The 18501-nt window shown below is 35.6% G+C and overlaps 1 protein-coding gene across 1 annotated transcript in view; it reads left to right on the top strand.

Moving 5' to 3' along the window:
- LOC110453604 (CD109 antigen-like) overlaps window positions 1–18501 on the top strand; it is a 29146-nt gene that overhangs the window by 1778 nt on the left and 8867 nt on the right. Inside the window, exons 3-30 of the mRNA XM_021502607.1 lie at window positions 1354–1537; window positions 1973–2141; window positions 2495–2565; window positions 2869–2923; window positions 3411–3484; window positions 3795–3834; window positions 4236–4320; window positions 4582–4729; window positions 5230–5484; window positions 5871–6068; window positions 6859–7029; window positions 7940–8131; window positions 8477–8626; window positions 9539–9676; window positions 9864–9912; window positions 10514–10630; window positions 12292–12406; window positions 12945–13062; window positions 13570–13689; window positions 13875–13991; window positions 14188–14319; window positions 14723–14894; window positions 15240–15428; window positions 15792–15870; window positions 16407–16581; window positions 17010–17111; window positions 17365–17545; window positions 17909–18159. Coding sequence (XP_021358282.1) covers window positions 1354–1537; window positions 1973–2141; window positions 2495–2565; window positions 2869–2923; window positions 3411–3484; window positions 3795–3834; window positions 4236–4320; window positions 4582–4729; window positions 5230–5484; window positions 5871–6068; window positions 6859–7029; window positions 7940–8131; window positions 8477–8626; window positions 9539–9676; window positions 9864–9912; window positions 10514–10630; window positions 12292–12406; window positions 12945–13062; window positions 13570–13689; window positions 13875–13991; window positions 14188–14319; window positions 14723–14894; window positions 15240–15428; window positions 15792–15870; window positions 16407–16581; window positions 17010–17111; window positions 17365–17545; window positions 17909–18159 — 3847 coding nt within the window. The remainder of the gene's footprint in view (window positions 1–1353; window positions 1538–1972; window positions 2142–2494; window positions 2566–2868; window positions 2924–3410; window positions 3485–3794; window positions 3835–4235; window positions 4321–4581; window positions 4730–5229; window positions 5485–5870; window positions 6069–6858; window positions 7030–7939; window positions 8132–8476; window positions 8627–9538; window positions 9677–9863; window positions 9913–10513; window positions 10631–12291; window positions 12407–12944; window positions 13063–13569; window positions 13690–13874; window positions 13992–14187; window positions 14320–14722; window positions 14895–15239; window positions 15429–15791; window positions 15871–16406; window positions 16582–17009; window positions 17112–17364; window positions 17546–17908; window positions 18160–18501) is intronic.

The raw sequence follows: 18501 nt of genomic DNA, 5'->3' as shown, positions 1-18501 counted from the left end.
CTACAGTCAAGGATATCAGTGATCACGTGACTAGTATTCTACAGTCAAGGATATCAGTGATCACGTGACTAGTATTCTACAGTCAAGGATATCAGTGATCACGTGACTAGTATTCTACAGTCAAGGATATCAGTGATCACGTGACTAGTATTCTACAGTCAAGGATATCAGTGATCACGTGACTAGTATTCTACAGTCAAGGATATCAGTGATCACGTGACTAGTATTCTACAGTCAAGGATATCAGTGATCACGTGACTAGTATTCTACAGTCAAGGATATCAGTGATCACGTGACTAGTATTCTACAGTCAAGGATATCAGTGATCACGTGACTAGTATTCTACAGTCAAGGATATCAGTGATCACGTGACTAGTATTCTACAGATAAAATAGGGTTAAAGTTGGCATCCCTTTAAGCTTATACTGATCATGATGAAGAACACCTATAATTGCCCTTTCACCACTCGACCATAATGGACTCATCCATATCAATGCATGGTTATATAGTGCTTACTTAACCCGTTCACCACTGTAGACCATAATGGACTCATCCATATCAATGCATCATAATATAGTGCTTACTTAACTCATTAACCCCTGAAGACACATTTGAACTCTACCAATTCAAAGGTTGGAATAGTTCATCGTGAAATTTCAGGGGTGAATGAGTTAAGTCACAAAGGGTTAAAAGAGTTATATAAGGTGTTTGTGTTAGGCTTTTTTTTTCTTTGGACGTGACAAACTGGCAATGCTTCTGAAATGTATGAAACTCCTTGCATGCAAAACAAAGAATGGGGATTACCTGAGTAGGGCTTTTGAAAGACAATTGTGGGTGCTTGGTTGACTTAATTCTGATTTAAATAATTTTTAGAGACTGCATGTCCCTCTGTTGAAAATCTGTTTCTGCTCTGTAACTTCACTATCACAAACTAAATATTCACCAAACTCTATGAGGATATTATATTTCATAGTACATATTTGGTAATTCTTTCAAAGGTCGAGGCCATTCAAGGTCAATTGACCCTAATGCCTACACATGAAATAGTGATGTTTAACAGTGAATTTAGAACTTTAGATATTTTCTGCGGTTTTTATCCAAAATCATTGCAAAAATCACTGAATTTTGCCCACTTGGGCACAGGCCACTGTCAAAAAGAGGTAGAAATCACAGAAATATGTTATACACACAGTTCATGGTAATCATGAAATTTCACCAGATGGATGTATATTCACTAGACAATGGTATTGTGGTTAGGATGTATTTTTGTGTTACTTACTTCTCTGTAATAATTTACATGACAGTCATACTTATGTGCTGTAATTAAACTATATTTCACTTTTTCTTTTGTAGGACTTATTTGGTCATTGCACCTAAAAGAATTCGACCTAATCAGGTTGTACAGGTTTTTGTGACGATTCTAAAATTAGAATACTCCAGAATAAATGTGCGAATATCTATCACACATAAAAAGGTTGAGTATGCCAGCGCTGAGTTGGCATTTGAACAGATTGGCAGTCGTACCATACAGCTACACGTAAGTTCTCTTTTAAATGAAAAATGTTTTACCTTGTGAACATAATTAACAAAAGTTTCTTAATTCTTGCAGATATAATGATTTCAACAGCTGACAAATCAAAAAAGATTAGGCGTGAATTGCACATTAAAATTATACAAGAATTGTTAAATTGTTTTGAGTGAAGATATCTTATCATGTAAAATCATTAATTCTGGCATGAATTTTATGCTTCTCTTCTGAAATAATAGTGATTTTAGGCCAGTTTTGATTTCTGTTGTTAATTTATTCATGTTAATGTTACAATTGATGAACTTCAGAAATATTACCCAGCAATACAAAAGCTGCTTTTAATTGGATATATACATATAATACCATGTCAAATTCATACAGTTAGTGATGAAAATTCAGTGATACCTGGAATTCAGAATTACCAAAGTTTGATGATGTTTTTAGATGCCCCAAAACTCTCAGACTGGAGATTACAAGCTACGAGTGGAGGGAACGATTGACGGAGGGAGCAGTGGAAACGTGTTTGAGAACGAGACTTCGATAGAGTTCTTCCCCAAACAAGCCTCCTTGTTTATACAACTCAGCAAGCCCATCTTCAGACAGGGACAGAAAGGTACGATATTTGTTTTTGTATTATATATTGCATGAAAACAAATCTGTATAACTGCAGATATGTACCATAAATTGGATTTGATACTACATACATAAAGGTCTTTTCTGAAGTTGTTTATGTTTGTAAATATTGAATACCTGAAATAATGCAGAAGTGATTTAAATCATAAAGGAATACCAAGTGATATTTTGATAGCACTGTATTCAGATTTGATAGGTACTATGACTGCAAGAACATATAATTTGGGAAATGTATTGAGAATTTCTGAATTTTATATCAGATTTTTTTTGGGAAGGAAAAAACAACAAATTGATGGTTATATGAATTTTTCTATGTGCTGCTTTTTTCTACAGTGTACTTCCGAGTGGTACCTATACTCCCCAACCTGATGCCCAAATATGGAAGTATGACTATATATGTTAACGTGAGTATTGCTACTTCTTAGACTAAAAATGGGAGTTTAAAGCCATAGTTTAATGCATTATATATGCATTTCATTTAGATTACCAGTACATTTGTTTATAATAGAAGCTTAATTTAACGCCACCAGTAGAAAATTACAGCTATAATGGTATATAATAGTGAGAGAAAGTAATTCTGTAACATTTATAATTTCTATATTATATAAAATATCTTTTGAATAAATAAAAAAAATGTTTTAAATTAAGAGTTTTTTTTCTTAAATTCTAAAGAATGAAAATTAAGTATTTAAACATTGCTGTTTTAGGATCCAACTGGATTTCCAGTGCGTAGATGGCTGGCTGTACAGACAAATGCTGGAGGTCAGTCACTGCAATGCCTTTTTTTGTCAAAATAATTCCAATTCCAAAAAAGTATGAGGTTTCATGATGTTGAACCTGCTTTCATTCATTTTATCTTGAGAAATTGAAGAACACAATCCATATAATTGTTTTTTAGACAATTAAACATACATCATTGTTTTAATTTGGAAACTTTACCTAAACTTTTGATGAAAATCTGGTTCAGAAATTTAGAGTTAAAAAAAAAATGAATATTTTAGATTTGATTTATTTTTGATACGGTTAAATGTTTTTTTTTAGTATATATAGAAATTTAAGATTAAAATTCTCATTTGAGACTTTTTTCCTCCAATGCAATTTTTTTTTTTTTAAACTGCAGTGGTGAACATTTCCATTTTTGTGGCTTGCTAGAAAGACATTGTTAACTTCACAAGATTTCACTCTAAAATATGTGAAAAGAAAACAAATTTTAAATAGCGTTACTTAGTCTGATTATATATTCTCACAGGTATTTTAAGCCAGAGCTTTGAGTTGTCCGACCAACCTAATTATGGAAACTGGTCTATACAGGTGGACGCCTTTGTAAGTATGATAACTTTGATTGGATTGTGATGAAGATAGAGTACTGCAATAGTATAAAACTGGTATAAAAAATTTGATATAAATGATAATTTGATATAAATGCAGTTCTTTAAGAATCCAGAAATGTTATTTATACATAAATCATCAAGACTCATCCGTCTGACTTATATTAACGTAAATCATAATTAATTTTATTATAGCTAAACACTCAGTAAGTTGAACTTTCTAATGGTTTTATTCTTGAAACTTTTGATTGATACAATTTCATATATATCATACTATATATATATACTAAAATTCTTCATTCTAGGGTTTTGTGTATCACAAGCACTTCCTGGTAGAAGAATATTGTAAGTATAACAGCTAAATCATGGAGATTCTTTGTTTTTAACTCTGGTTGTTTACCTCAATAAAGGCATGCACTTGCTTTTCTACATGAAACTTTCAAAGACTAACTCTAAGATAAATATTTTCATGGATTTCATTTATTAAATAATCTCTTTCAAAATGCCATTATAGGAAAAATCTGAAGGGTTGATATATATATATGTAACGGGCAATTAAAATTTACTGTATGATGATCTCAATAGTTTTAATCAATTGACATTTATAATTTTGTGATTGCAACAGGTAAGATATTTAGAGTTTAAATTTGCATTCAATTTATGTATGGACATTTTATCCATTTATTTTAAGAAAGAAAACTAAGTTGTTTATGTGGTTAACTACACAATTGTTTTGCACTGTCTAGGGGACCCCAGGTTTGATGTCAACATGACCGTCAAACCGTACATCATGGACAACCTTGCTACCGTTGGCGGTGTCATCAGTGCTAAGTAATTAACTTAAAAACATTTTACCTACTAGTGGGCTTGAGTTGTTGCAAAGCAAAGAAGAAATTTATGTCATGAAATAAACAAATAATGGAAACTGATGTTAAAAACAAACATTTGGTTAACAAGTCCTTTCAGGAATATTCCATTGTCATCAGTGTAAAAGTTGGTGTTAGAAGAATTATCAAATCAATATATAAAAATGAATAATTTAATGTAAAAGATGAGTTCTGTATTTTAACGTTTGTTAATTGATGTTGGCAGTATCACGACAGGTAAACCTGTGGAAGGGAACGCCACTGTGGTACTCAGTGTCAAGCCTCCACCAGACCCTCGTTATTTAAACACAGATGTTACGAACACCAATCCGGCCCTGAGAATCCCCATCATGATAACTCAAGTGTATGACTATGTAAGTGTTTCTCCCACAACCACTATATGTTTCCTCACTCCTGACTCATTATATAAACCTGCTAGGAGTGTTTGGTTGCCCACAAGTGTGTAACACCCTGGACATGGTTTCATTGGTCAATCTCAAACGATCATTAGTTACTTTTCAAATAGAAAAAAGACACTTGGTAAACCTTGAGTCTTCATAGAATTTGAAAATTAACTAACTTGAGTTAATAGATGATGTAATGACCAGTCGTTACTTGTTGGGGTACCTCTGTATCCCTACTTAGTTTAAAACTCTATACACAACTGTTGGCGCCATGTTTAAGACCTACCTCTGTTGTGCCCAAACAGGATCAAATAGAGTATATTACCATGTAAATGTATCCATTCTATCTAAGTCTTGCAAAAACACTACAACTAGTCCTCCTTTCCTTTCTCATAGTCCAAACAACTCCAACTGTCTTACTGAGGTTCACACGATGCACCTACCTGACAAATACGTTTGCTTTTTTTTAGGTGAAAGGTCCAATTGCATTCAACTTTAATATGGCTGATATATTGGAGCGAGTGCGCCGTTACTGGCCTCAGTACGTAGGCTGGACAGCGTTGACTGATTTTGAGCTTCAGTTCAACGCCTCGGTTTACGATTGGTTCTACAGTATGACTAAGGAGGGTTATGCCAGTACGACCATCTTCAGCTCCCGTACACGGCTTCAGTGGATTGGCGACCAGGTCCGCACATTTAAACCGGACACTGTGATGTCGGTACAGGTGAGGAAATCCACTGATCTCAGAAGAATTGTTAATAATGAATCGGCTGACATACAGTTTATTTATCTCTGTAGCACTTATTTGACTGGACTAATGGCTGCAGAGAAATGTCCAGCTGGTGACCGAGTGGTTCAGATCTGTTTGTGGCCTTAAAAACACTTGTCAATTATTGGGCAGCTCTAGACATGCACCTTGGGTAACCCTAATGAGCGATAATAAGTTTCACTTTATGATAAATTCATCATTATAGAAATTTAAGAATTTTAAATGAATCCATCATTTTTAGGATAGCTTGAGAACAATAAACTGATAATGATTTTGAAATCATTGATAAAATGGATGAGTTGATCTAGCAACAACGTAATCACTGTACCATTGTTTAACAGGTAGCTGTTATGAAATATGATGGAACCCCTGTGACTTCCACCAAATATGTCCGCCTTACTCTGGAGCCACGCTACAGCACTGGAGGAGGAGGAGGCACCCCAGTGTTCACTGGTGCCCAGTTTATGAAGACACCTGTGAAAGGAATTGTTCAGTTCTCCATCCCGGTTGATAAACAGCTTTCTGCCCTCAAGTTAACTGTAAGTCTTCATTGTGCAACAGGTGATTTCATAGTCATGAAAACAGGTACTTTAATGGTAATGAAGTGAAAAACATCAGCTGCAAATCTGAAATAATAGAACATTACTGGTAAGTGTTTTTCCTTTCAAAATGTAGAACTTCCTGACCCTGGGTAAAACATATTGATGGTGAACATAGATAAATAAAAGCATGCAGGTGTTAATTTTCTGAACTTGTCTGTCATCATTGCTTATTCACCATATTAACAGAAAGCTGTTTGCTGAAATAGTTGCTTTCAGATAGATGATAGATTCAATTCCTGTATAAAGATATCTTTATATTAATTGTCATAGAAAGGCCAAATGTGCCCATATCAAGGTTCTGATAACATCTTCTTCTATTGGCCAAAGGATATTTAATATGACAGTCGTAGATACCCATTAGGGAGAGAGTTATTCATAATGGGCTGTAGATATGTTTAACTGAGAATGTATTTGATGTCGTCGCTTCCTGATCCAGACCCTGTTAGAGGTTTTACTGTAGACATGTTTACCAGGTAACTGAGATTGTATTTGATGTCTTTGCTTCCTTATCCAGACCCTTTTCGAGGTCTTCAGGTAGACATGTTTACCAGGTAACTGAGAATGTATTTGATGTTGTCGCTTCCTGATCCAGACCCTGTTAGAGGTCTTACTGTAGACATGTTTACCGGGTAACTCAGAATGTATTTGATGTCTTCTGTCCCTGATCCAGACCCTGTTAGCGGTTTTACTTTAGACATAAGAATATATTGGATATCTTTTGTTCCAGGCCCAGTATGATGGTGACCCGAGTACTGAAATAAAACTCATGGCAACTAAATTCTACTCCCCAAGCAACAGTTTCATCACGGTGTCAACCTCAACCAAAACTCCGAAGATCAATGAGTACATGATTTTCCATGTGAGGACGAGTAACTACATACCTAGGATATATTACCAGGTATGTTAACGTTATCTAATTTTGTGGTCAACGTTGTTATGATTGTAAACTCATTCACCTCTGAAATTTCATAATGAACTATTCCAACCTTTGAATTTGAAGAGTTCAACTGTGTCTTCAGGGGTGAATGAGTTAGTTATAGCAAACAAATGAGGTAACTGGAGATTGACCATAATAATTGTACATTTTTGGGAAATAAAGTAACAAGCATTCATGTCTCTCGAGTAATTGAATATTATTGTGGATCGATTTAACAACAAAGCTAATTACTATTTATATGATGAATGTAGTCACTGTAACTTTATGTTAATATTTTAGATGTTTCACGTTTTAAAATGTGACGTACATTTCTTTCTTTCACAGTTTAACATTAATTTCTAACTAGCTCATATTGCAGCAGATTTTTGGTGTAAGATGGTAGGTTTACACTTCATTAAGTTAATTTTCACATATCCACATCAATACAACCACTATGACCATGCATATAAAAAACAAGATTTCAAAGCTTTGAGATGTTTACCAATCCTCTATTACCAGTACCAGTTGAAAGTGGTTACCAACCCTCAGCTACTGTTACACAGTATGGTTGAAAGTGGTTACCATTAACCCTCAGCTACTGTTACACAGTATGGTTGAAGTGGTTACCATTAACCCTCAGCTACTGTTACACAGTAGGGTTAAAAGTGGTTACCGTTAACCCTCAGCTACTGTTACACAGTATGGTTGAAAGTGGTTACCATTAACCCTCAGCTACTGTTACACAGTATGGTTGAAGTGGTTACCAACCCTCAGCTACTGTTACACAGTATGGTTAGAAGTGGTTACCATTCGTCTGTGTTATGTCTACATTATGGTTGAAAGTTTGTACATATATCTTCAATATTTACCCCCCTTTCAATCCTCTGTGTAGATTGTTGCTGGGAGTAATATCATTGTGGGTGAGGAACTGGAGATGAAGTCCCGTAGGAAGACGTTCTCCATTGCTCTATCTATAGAAATGATACCAACCGCTCGTATAGTTGTCTACTACGTCTCTGGTCAACCTGAGGAGATTGTCATCGACACACTCACCTTTTCTATTGATGGAATGAAATCCAACCAGGTAAGAATATTTGAAACATTGATTTTTTTTCAATAGGAATGGCACATATAGCATAATTAGAAAAGCAACTGTCACATGTACATTCGATACAGACATCCATAAAAACTGTAAAAACATATATGCGATGGAAAGAAACATAAACATAACAGATTTTGTTCCAACAAATCCAATATCTGTCCCGATCTTTTTCTTAATCAGAAGGCAATTTATGTTAAATTAATATGTTAAATCACTAATTTATGATCCTGCAAAAATGTTGAGAGCGGTTCCCTGTATTAAATTTAGATTGTACCGATATAAAAATGTTTACCGTGATGATGTAGGTCCTGTTTTGTGTTGTTACAGGTTGGAGCAAAGATAAACCGTGGGAAGGACTTTACTCGAGACACTGTTGAGATCATGGCGACCTCTGACCCAGGCTCCTATATGGCGTTTGCTGCCATGCCTAGTGATCTGTACGCACGAGGAATTAATGATGGACTCACAGAGTACAACGTAAGTACAAAATCAGGAAACATAAATATTATATGCTACGTTACAATGTACCAATAACTGTAACTGCAATTTTTTGTATTATAAGGACTCTGTCTCATGATGTGGGTGCCAATCATGGTGTCTTTTCATCTGTCTGCACTTTTGTTTTGGGAAACTATCTTATGATCCAGATGTTTAAAAATCTTCAAATTTCACATGGTGAGACACCAATAAGACTTCATAAGTTCCTAATTTCAATGTCACTTACTGAAAAGAGAAATGTATATTTATTCTAAATGCATTGCATTGCTTTTTCTGATCTGGCGTTTTGGTTGTAAATGTTTTTTGATGGATATTGTACCATAATGTGAATATTGCTATTTATATATGTACTCACCTTTTCTATTGATGGAATGAAATCCAACCAGGATGAAATCGTAAGCAGGATTACGATATCCAAGATGGACAGAAGTCAATGTCACTCCTTATTGGCTAACATTTACGGCTTTATCTTTTGTTTCTTTTGTACAATTCTGTTCATCCTTGATGGCTATTGGTACTAGGTGTATAATCTACGATGTGAATACAGATATTATCCAGATCCCCCGACTTCTGGTTATCTGGGACATTGACGGGCTATACGTTTTGTTCATTTTTGTCAGAGTTTTTTCATCCTTGGTGGTAAACGGTACTTGTCAGTTACATGTAATGCCTTATAAAAACCCACATTCTACAATCCAAGATGGTCTTCGTCACAGTGGTTTCTGAATTGCAATTATGGGAAATAGATATATATGGTCTGACACTCAACAGGTCCTCCCTGACTAGTTGATACTCTGGTTAAGATCATTTCTCCTTTATTTAATTTTTACCTATATTTTCCGTCATTCAAAAGTGTTACAAATGTGTTATCAACTGTTCCTTGTGTTACAGTTGGTAGATGAGCTGAACAGCTATGACGCCCCTGCCCGTGGCAGCTACCAGCATCTGTGGCGACTCAGTGAAACAGAGTACCAGTACACATTCTTCCTGGCTCAGGGCTACGGTATTGACAGCTTCACCACCTTCAGGGTATGTCTCTACGGGTACTTAAAGTACAGGAACAGACGATTCTCTAATAACTACTACCAACCTCTTAAACCAGTGGATAATTAGTAAAAATTGTCTTTAACCTTTGTTTGAAAAAAAAAATGTAAATATTTGACCAAGAAACTTCTCATGTTGAAGATTTTGAAGTTTTGAATTTGTTATCTTGCAGGACTCTGGTCTACTTGCCCTTTCTGATGTCACCATCACAAGAGTACCAAGTAAGTTCTGGGATTCCAAACAAAGTAGTTGATACATACAAGAGTTCACTGAATTGGTTATTGTAGTAAGTACCCATGGCAATCAGAAATTCAGTTAGAGGTCTGTACAGTCAGGAAATCCCATGACAAATCATGACTTGAAAGCACATAACATATGTATGTTAATCCAAGGTCAAGTTGACTGATCAAATGTCAAATAATTAAAACGCTTGTTCAGGTCATAACTTCTGAACATTTATTTATTTCATTAAAGCGGCAAATTGTTGAGAATAATATTTCATTTATTGAATGTATGTGTTATCTGCACTGCCAATTATGTTTTCTTGCTATCCCCATATTCATAGTCCATTCCAAATGTCCAGTTTGACCATTTCATTTGTACGGAAAAGCCCCATCAAATATAGCATCAAAAGAGTCACATGGCGATTTTGCTAAACAAATTAAGCAGTATTGTGGAAGAGCTAAACTCATTGTCAAGGAGCGAATGGTTCTGTCATAAGTTACAACTTCAATCATTATTTTGGATCAAGTTATACTGATGTTACAAACTTGATCAGTGCTGTAAGCTCACAGCTTCTAATGAAAACTTTCTCCCCTTTAGATCAGTGTGAATTTGAGCCAGAAACCATTCCCTGTTTTGACGGAACATGTTACCACAAAAACAAAACGTGTGACAACACCTTTGACTGTCCCAGTGATTGGTCAGACGAGGAGAACTGTAAGTGATATTTATCGGAGCAGCCATGGAACGAATTAAACCAAATGATACAGTTTTACAGAGGCATTTTATTGAACATTTTATTGAAAATTAAGTGTCGTGAAAACATTCTCAACACATTACTAATTGTTTCATTATCTTGAAGATTTTTCATTCTCATAATTTCATTTCTGATATATAAAAAGAGTTAATAATAATTAGGAATGATTTAATAAAAATGAAACTAAATTTTCGGGGCTTTAAATTGTATTTCTATTGTATAAAAAGCTGTGATTCTAAATGTTTAAGAATTAACTTATACTAGAAATTGTCATAGACAATTTACAGGTTTTTCATGATTGCTAGCTACACTTTGACATTTAAAGACAGTTTAGGGTATACAATATGCAAGAACACATGTATCTACCAATTTTGGTCAACATTTGACTGGCTCAAAATTTATTTGAAGTCGTTGAAAATGTCCCAACCAATCAGATGCCATGATGGCCATCTTGGATTTTCGGATCGGCATGAAATGTAACAACACTTGCCTGAGACCTCGTAAGGATCAATTGTACCAAGTAAGGAGTCAGTTGGTGCAGCCGTACTTGACAAGAAGTCGAAAATGTCCCAGCCAATCAGAGTCAAGGGCAGCCATCTTGGATGTTCAAATTGGCACAAAATGTAACAACACTTATGCGGGGCCTCATAGGGATAAATTGTAATAAGAAAGGAGCCTATCGGTGCAGCCATTCTTGAGAAGTAAAAAAATGTCTCAGCCAATTAGATGGCAGGGCGGTCATTTTGGGTTTTTAGATTGGCATGAAATGTAACAAAACTTATTTGGGACCTAATAAGGATCAACTATATTAAGTTAGTAGTCAATTGGTGCAGCTATTCTCCAGAAGAAGTCAAAGAGGTCTCAGCCAATCGGAGACAAGGGAGGCCATCTTGAATTTTCGGATCAGCAACTTATGTAGCAGCACTTGTTCAGGACCTCATAAGGATCAATTGTAATAAGTTAGGAGTCTATAGTTGCAGCCATTCTTGAGAAAAAGTCAAAAATATCTCAGCCAATCAGATGTTAGGGTGGCCATCTTGGATTTTTGAATAGGCATGGAATGTAACAACACTTATTTGGGATATCATAGGGAACAATTGTACCAAATGAGGAGCCGTTCTTGAGATGAAGTCGAAAATGTCCCAGCCAAACAGATGTCGGGGTAGCCATCTTGGATTTTTCGGATAGGCACAAAATGTAACAACACTTGTTTGGGGATCTCATAGGGATCAATTGTACCATGAAAGGAGTCAACTGATGCAACCGTTCTTGAGAGGAAGTCATAAATGTCCCAGCCAATCAAATGCCATAAGTTTTTAGACATTTGACCTTTATGACCTTGATAGTCAATCAAGGTCAACCATTTTCTTCAAACCTGATAGCTTACTATCTCAGGATCTCACATATCAAATAACAAGACCTTTAGGAACTTAAGAATTATTTTTTTTCAAATTTGTTACCAAATATAGTGCATTTCAACTTTGACCCTACCGAAAACCGACAGTTGACATTTTTTACTAAAATAATATGAGGAAAAAAGTTTGCCGTTGCATATCATTATCTCTTGGCGTGTACACTTATGTTATAGTGGATACATAATGTGGTGGTAAATCTGTTTCAGGTCCAAAGGAAGACCCTCGTTTCAACAACAAGACAACAAATATGATCAACAGAGTGAGTCGTGTACTGAGATTCTACGAGGACAGCAGTTGGGCCTGGAAGGAACACTTCACAAAGTATAGCATACATTTACTTCTTGTTGACACAAAGTATAGCATACATTTACTTCTTGTTGACACAAAGTATAGCATATATTGACTTCTTGTTGACACAAAGTATAGCATACATTTACTTCTTGTTGACACAAAGTATAGCATACATTTACTTCTTGTTGACACAAAGTATAGCATACATTGACTTCTGTTGACACAAAGAATAGCATACATTTACTTCTTGTTGACACAAAGTATAGCATACATTTACTTCTTATTGACACAAAGTATAGCATACATTTACTTCTTTTTGAGGGTTTTCTGCTGTATGCTGAATAAGACACTGACTCTGACTCTGTTTCTTTGTAGATTATAAATGTATCTTTAAAACAATATACCACACAAATTCTGCCTTAGATAAAATTATCATATATTATGCTGTTGAGTTTAAAGTGGGGAGGGAATTCTACAATTATATACTTCCTTTGCAAAATAATTTCTACCGTTTAAAAATGTTTTCTTTTTGATAAAACTTCTGTTGCATGGATTTTTTCCCTTACAGACCCGATGGAGAGGTAGATTTTCGTGTCAATGTTCCTAAATACCCACTAAACTGGGTTATCAATGGAATATCAATGAGTCGAAGTCTTGGCCTGGGATTGATGTCGAAACCTCTGCGGGTAAGATACCATTACAGATATTGATTTACAACTTCTATACTAGATGGGCAACAGAAAACAGATGTTGTCTTTGATGAGGATTTTAAATCACTGCATGATGATAAACAATGCAAGATAGTTATCAACAAGCTAATTTATTTAAAGACCATTAAAACAACTGAGACATAAGATTAAGGTATTTGATATAGGGTTTTAACAGTCAGAGACTCTGACATCAGGTATATAAATAAATCGGGGATGGGAGGGGGTAAATTACTTGAGTGTTACATTTACAGTCACACCAAGTGTCAAAATTTACACGCTTGATTTTTTATAGTACAGCAACGAATGTTTGCCGCCTTGTTATGAACGAGTTGTTGTAAGGATGTTAAAGCCAGATGTTTTAAAAGAAAACAATATTGTACCAAATATATAAAAATATAACAAAGTCCAAAATGTCCTGATATTAAAATTTCATAGCGCATATTTAATTGTGAGATTTTGTTCATTACCGTTTGTGTTTGACAGTATGATGCTACACGCTACATGTACATCATTGTGGAGTCAGCGACACATATCATCAGAGGGGAGCAGATCGGTGTCCGAGTAACAGTGTTTAACTACTGGTACTCCTCCGACTTCATCGAGGTATGTTTATACTGTGTCGCAGAAATAAGTTGGAAATTTTGTACACTAATATTCAAAGAAGATTTTTTTATAACAACTTTATAATAAGGTGACATAATTTCTTTGCATTTCTAAAAGATGAAGTTAAACAATACCGCAATCTAGGAGCCTCACTTTGATGATAGTGTTAAATTTGAATTTCTCAGGTGCTGGTTACTATGGAAGGATCCCCGGACTACGACTCTGTCCTGGTGGGAGAGGAGGGTTTTGTGACATCATACAGTCCTACACGACACAACGGTGACCATCAAACCATCGTCTTTGTAAGACTTTTATGTTGCAGCTTTTTGTCTGTTGGTTTATATCTATAAAGAATAAAATAGTAAGAAAAATAACCTTTCACTGTCAGTTGGGTGTAAAATTAACTGATAGATGATTTTCATTCTGTCTCTACGTCTCTCTCTTCTATGTCCCTTTCTCTATCCCTGTACTTCATCGACCATTCCCTTCTGATTGCAGCTGGAACCTGGGGAGTCTAAGGACATTCTGATGCCCATTGTCCCCAACATGGTCCAGGGTAACTTCACGTACACTGTCAGTGCCTGGTGCTTCCTGGAGCGGGACTCTGTAACCAAACAGGTCTACGTCAAGGTTAGTATCTTATACGTCAAGGTCAGTATCTAATACGTCAAGGTCAGTATCTAATACATCAAGGTCAGTATCTAACACGTCAAGGTCAGTATCTTATACATCAAGGTAAGTATCAAATACGTCAAGGTCAGTATCAAATACATCAAGGTCAGTATCTAATACGTCAAGGTCAGTACCTAATACGTCAAGGTCAGTATCTAAGTCAAGGTTATCTAAGAGGGAAATATGTAATATCTTTACTATAATAATAATAGTAGTATATTCACCTTAACAATAGGAAATTCATATAAGACTACTGTTTTAGGTTAAAGGTACATGTTATTGTGTTTTAAGAAATGCGGAATGTGTTGACCTTCAATCATCTTACCTTGAGATTTACACCGTTATGTGTGTATTGTTACAGAGTGATGGTGTGTTGAACTACTACCACACACCATGTCTGATAGACTTGATCACCTACGGCTCCATCATCATCCCAGACCTCAAGGTCAACGTGTCCGACCAGTTCATCACCCCAGAACAGCGTTACCATAACTACGTCCCTGGCTCAGGTGTAGGTCACCTCAGCTTGTTTGGTAAGATAATTAAGTACTTTTTGGCAAACTTTGAGCCTGATTGGATTGATATTCAATTTGGATTCAATAGTTTTATTGCATTGCAATCAAGCTGTTTCATTTATAAATTGTGTTTTATATAAATGTTTAAATTTTGTGTACATACAATGTATAACATTTTTTATGCAGACTGATAAGATAATCAACAGGGTAAATACAGTTAATGGTGACTAGTACTTATTACTAAATTTTATATACATATATTATTTTACTGTAAAAATGGATACATGTTTGATGAATCTTTCAGTGTGGAATGGAAAAATGTGGGTCTTTGCATTAAAAGGAGTTTACTTTGTACTATAATAGGTGATGTTGTGACCCCTGGCTTCTTCGTGGATTACCCGACAGCAGAAGACATCATGTATCGCCCATATGGAGCAGGAGAAATGAACATGTTTAATTTTGCTTTTAATCTCATCACACTAAAATTCAAGAAAGCTAACCAACAGTTGCCCAATCACATTCTAAAGCGGACCCTTTCCTACATGAACATTGGTAAGTAAGGTACCACATTTAAAAATTACTATCTCACGTTTGGATTTTGATGGGGAAATATTCACTCGGTGATTACACAATTTTATACAACACAACAAGAATACATGTATTCTTACGTAAATTTAATGATTCCAAATTTCACCACTTTACCGTTATATTCGTGCTTTTGAATGACCAGGTCATTAAATTAATTGTATAAAATATTGGCCATTACTTAATCAAATATTAAAAGGTACTTACTTAATTATATTTACTGTACATTATTTGCTGCCTCATTTTACAATTTTTATTATTTTACCATAATAGTTGTCTAATATGCATGGTTTGAAACTACCCTCAATTTTTCCTCTCCACTATTAATAGGTTTGCAGAGACAGTTGAGCTACATGAAAGAAGATGGATCCTTCAAGATGTTTAGGGATGACAACCGATCAAGCACCTGGTAAGTCTCTATATGGGGAATTCAATGTTTACATCATACTGTATATTCCATAGGTTTTGCACTCTCATGTTCTCTGCAGCCCTGGAATCATCCTTGACACTCCAGGGCTCTCTGCAGCCCTGGGATGATATTGAAGGCCATGTACATGCCACCTTGTGGCTGATACAAGAAGATCCTTTGATCCTTTGATGTTCATCAAATTGATAGTGCTGAAGTGTAAAAGTAACTTATTAACCCTTTCACCCCTCTGTAACTGCAGTAGACTCTACTTTGCATTGATATGGATAAGTACATTATGGTCGTACAGTGGTGAAAGGGTAAATGAATGTTCAATGAAACATTCAAAAGAAAAAAGAAAATAGAAAAAACATTCACTAAATAAAACGAAACATTTAATGCCACTGTAAATTTCAAAATGTAACAGAGAGTACAATGTTTGGCTGATGTAAGGTGGAATTTTCATGAGAAGTGCAGGTAGAAAAAATCAATCCGTCCAAATGAAAGAATGCATCTATTGTGTTTTTTTTACCCTGTAGGCTTACCGCCTTTGTGGCGCAGACCCTTCACGAGGCCAGATTTGGTGAATGGGAGAAAGATCTGTTTATCAAGTTGGAGCTCATCAACAAAATTGTGGTGTGGATCTGTGAGAAACAGAATAATGTCACTGGAGAGTTCTACGATGATCAAGTTCCTGTGTATGATAGAAACTATGTAAGTTAATCGTCATGGGCCGCTTTCGTTTATCACGATTCAAAAGGTTGAACCAGTTGGACCATTGTTGTTCGTTTATGAATTAAATTCGTTCTGTCATAATCTGATGCTGTTTTCAGGCGAGCTTTGACAAAGCCTTGCAAGGCCTGCATTTACATTTGTAGGTCCGCTAGTATTTATACCTGAAAATGTTACATTTAAAAACAGACGAACAGGTTGTTCCGCATAAATGAACAGGCCCCTACATGATGATATGATTGAACAGTCAATTTGTTACTGCCATCAAGTGCAGAGCATTACATCATTTACAGTTAAATTCCTACAGATTAGAGAGTGTCTGTGTTATTTCTGTGATTGCAGTATTAAACGTTCGTAACATATAGATTATTTCTCCATGTGAATGACATTGTTGAATTTCCTGCTTTCAGGCATCCAGAAGTGATATGATGCAAGCCAAACTGACCGGCCACCCTGTACCTCTAACGGCTTATGTCCTGATAGCACTCTATAAAATAACAGATGTTTCACAGGTCAGTCAATCAGTTTGTTCTTGTTGTTGTAACAAGACTGTAAGCACCATCAATATTTAAAGTAGATCACTTGATAGTCTTCGTAACGTTTACGAACCATCTTTGACCTGTGACAATGAATCGTTTGTACTATCTCAGCTCAAATATTTCAGAAAACATCTATTAAGAAATAAAAACAATGGTTGCTGTAAATTCTGGATTGGGTTTTTAAATATGTCGATATTTTAACCTTGTTATTCATTTATTACAACAGGAAGCACAAAGTTGTATAGAGAAAGCCAGACAGAGGGCATCGGAGTACTTGTCTACTAGAACCTCGGAGATAGAGGCTAGTAATGAGATCTTCCACATGGCCATCACAGCCTATGCTCTCTCCCTCAGTCAGCAGAGAAGTCGCACCATATTTGATAAGTTGTGGGCCAAGCGAAAGAAAGGTTAGCTATTTTTAATTGTACTTTTCAACCTTTCTATTTGAAGAATAGGAGCGCTCATGTAATCAGCCCAGAGTTAGTACTGGTGTTGCCACTTTGAGGAGGCTGAGGTATATTTATGTGAGCCCTGCTTTGTGTCTTTATTTCACATGTTAACACAACTGCTAGGATAATAGTTTAACACACTTTTTCTATTTTATCTGGATACAGCAATACTGTCAAAAAGATGCGAAATTTCTTATCGGGTAGATTTTTGTTTTAATTACTAAAGTAAACAAAGATATATATCAACAAAAAGCATGTTTATTACTACATTGTGTAGTTTTTAAAAATCTCATTTTTGAAATATGACATTTTTATGAACAGCTGAAGAATTCTACTTCGCGGACGATGTTGTGCGTGAGAATCCATCAGACTTTGTGAACACTGTGCGTTACCTCAAGCCCAGAGTGGAGTTGATGAATGACGCACATGCAGTACAGAGCACGGCCTATGCTCTCATGGCGCATATCAATCATTTTGGGTCTTCGTCAGGGGATTACAAAATACAGCGCGACTCCATGATGCGATGGCTGCAGACCATGCGTAACTATATCGGAGCTTTTGCTTCATCACAGGTACATTGGAGATCAGTTTTTATGGTTCAATGAATTCTTATCCCGGCCATTACTGTTGATTTACTGATTTGACGCAACATCGTTAGATTGTATTTTACACCAAGCAGTGGACGATGGTTTGCATTGTTTAGACATTATCCCTAGCATCCTTCCTGCTGCCTGAATATCTGTCTTGATTTTTTTGATACAATTACTTGACTAATGCTAGCTATCTCCAACTTGATGAATAATTTTCCTGTCTAAGGTGCTTATTTAGGATTACTTTTTAGGTCAAAATGTCACTTTTTACTATTTATAAATACAAAATAATTTTTCAGTGTATCTAACTTGGGGGAGGGGGAG

The sequence above is a fragment of the Mizuhopecten yessoensis genome, unplaced genomic scaffold (genome assembly GCF_002113885.1).
Source record: "Mizuhopecten yessoensis strain PY_sf001 unplaced genomic scaffold, ASM211388v2 scaffold7473, whole genome shotgun sequence".
Taxonomy (NCBI): domain Eukaryota; kingdom Metazoa; phylum Mollusca; class Bivalvia; order Pectinida; family Pectinidae; genus Mizuhopecten; species Mizuhopecten yessoensis.
The sequence above is the reverse complement of the archived record's forward strand: the minus strand, read 5'-3'. Positions and strand labels throughout refer to the sequence as shown.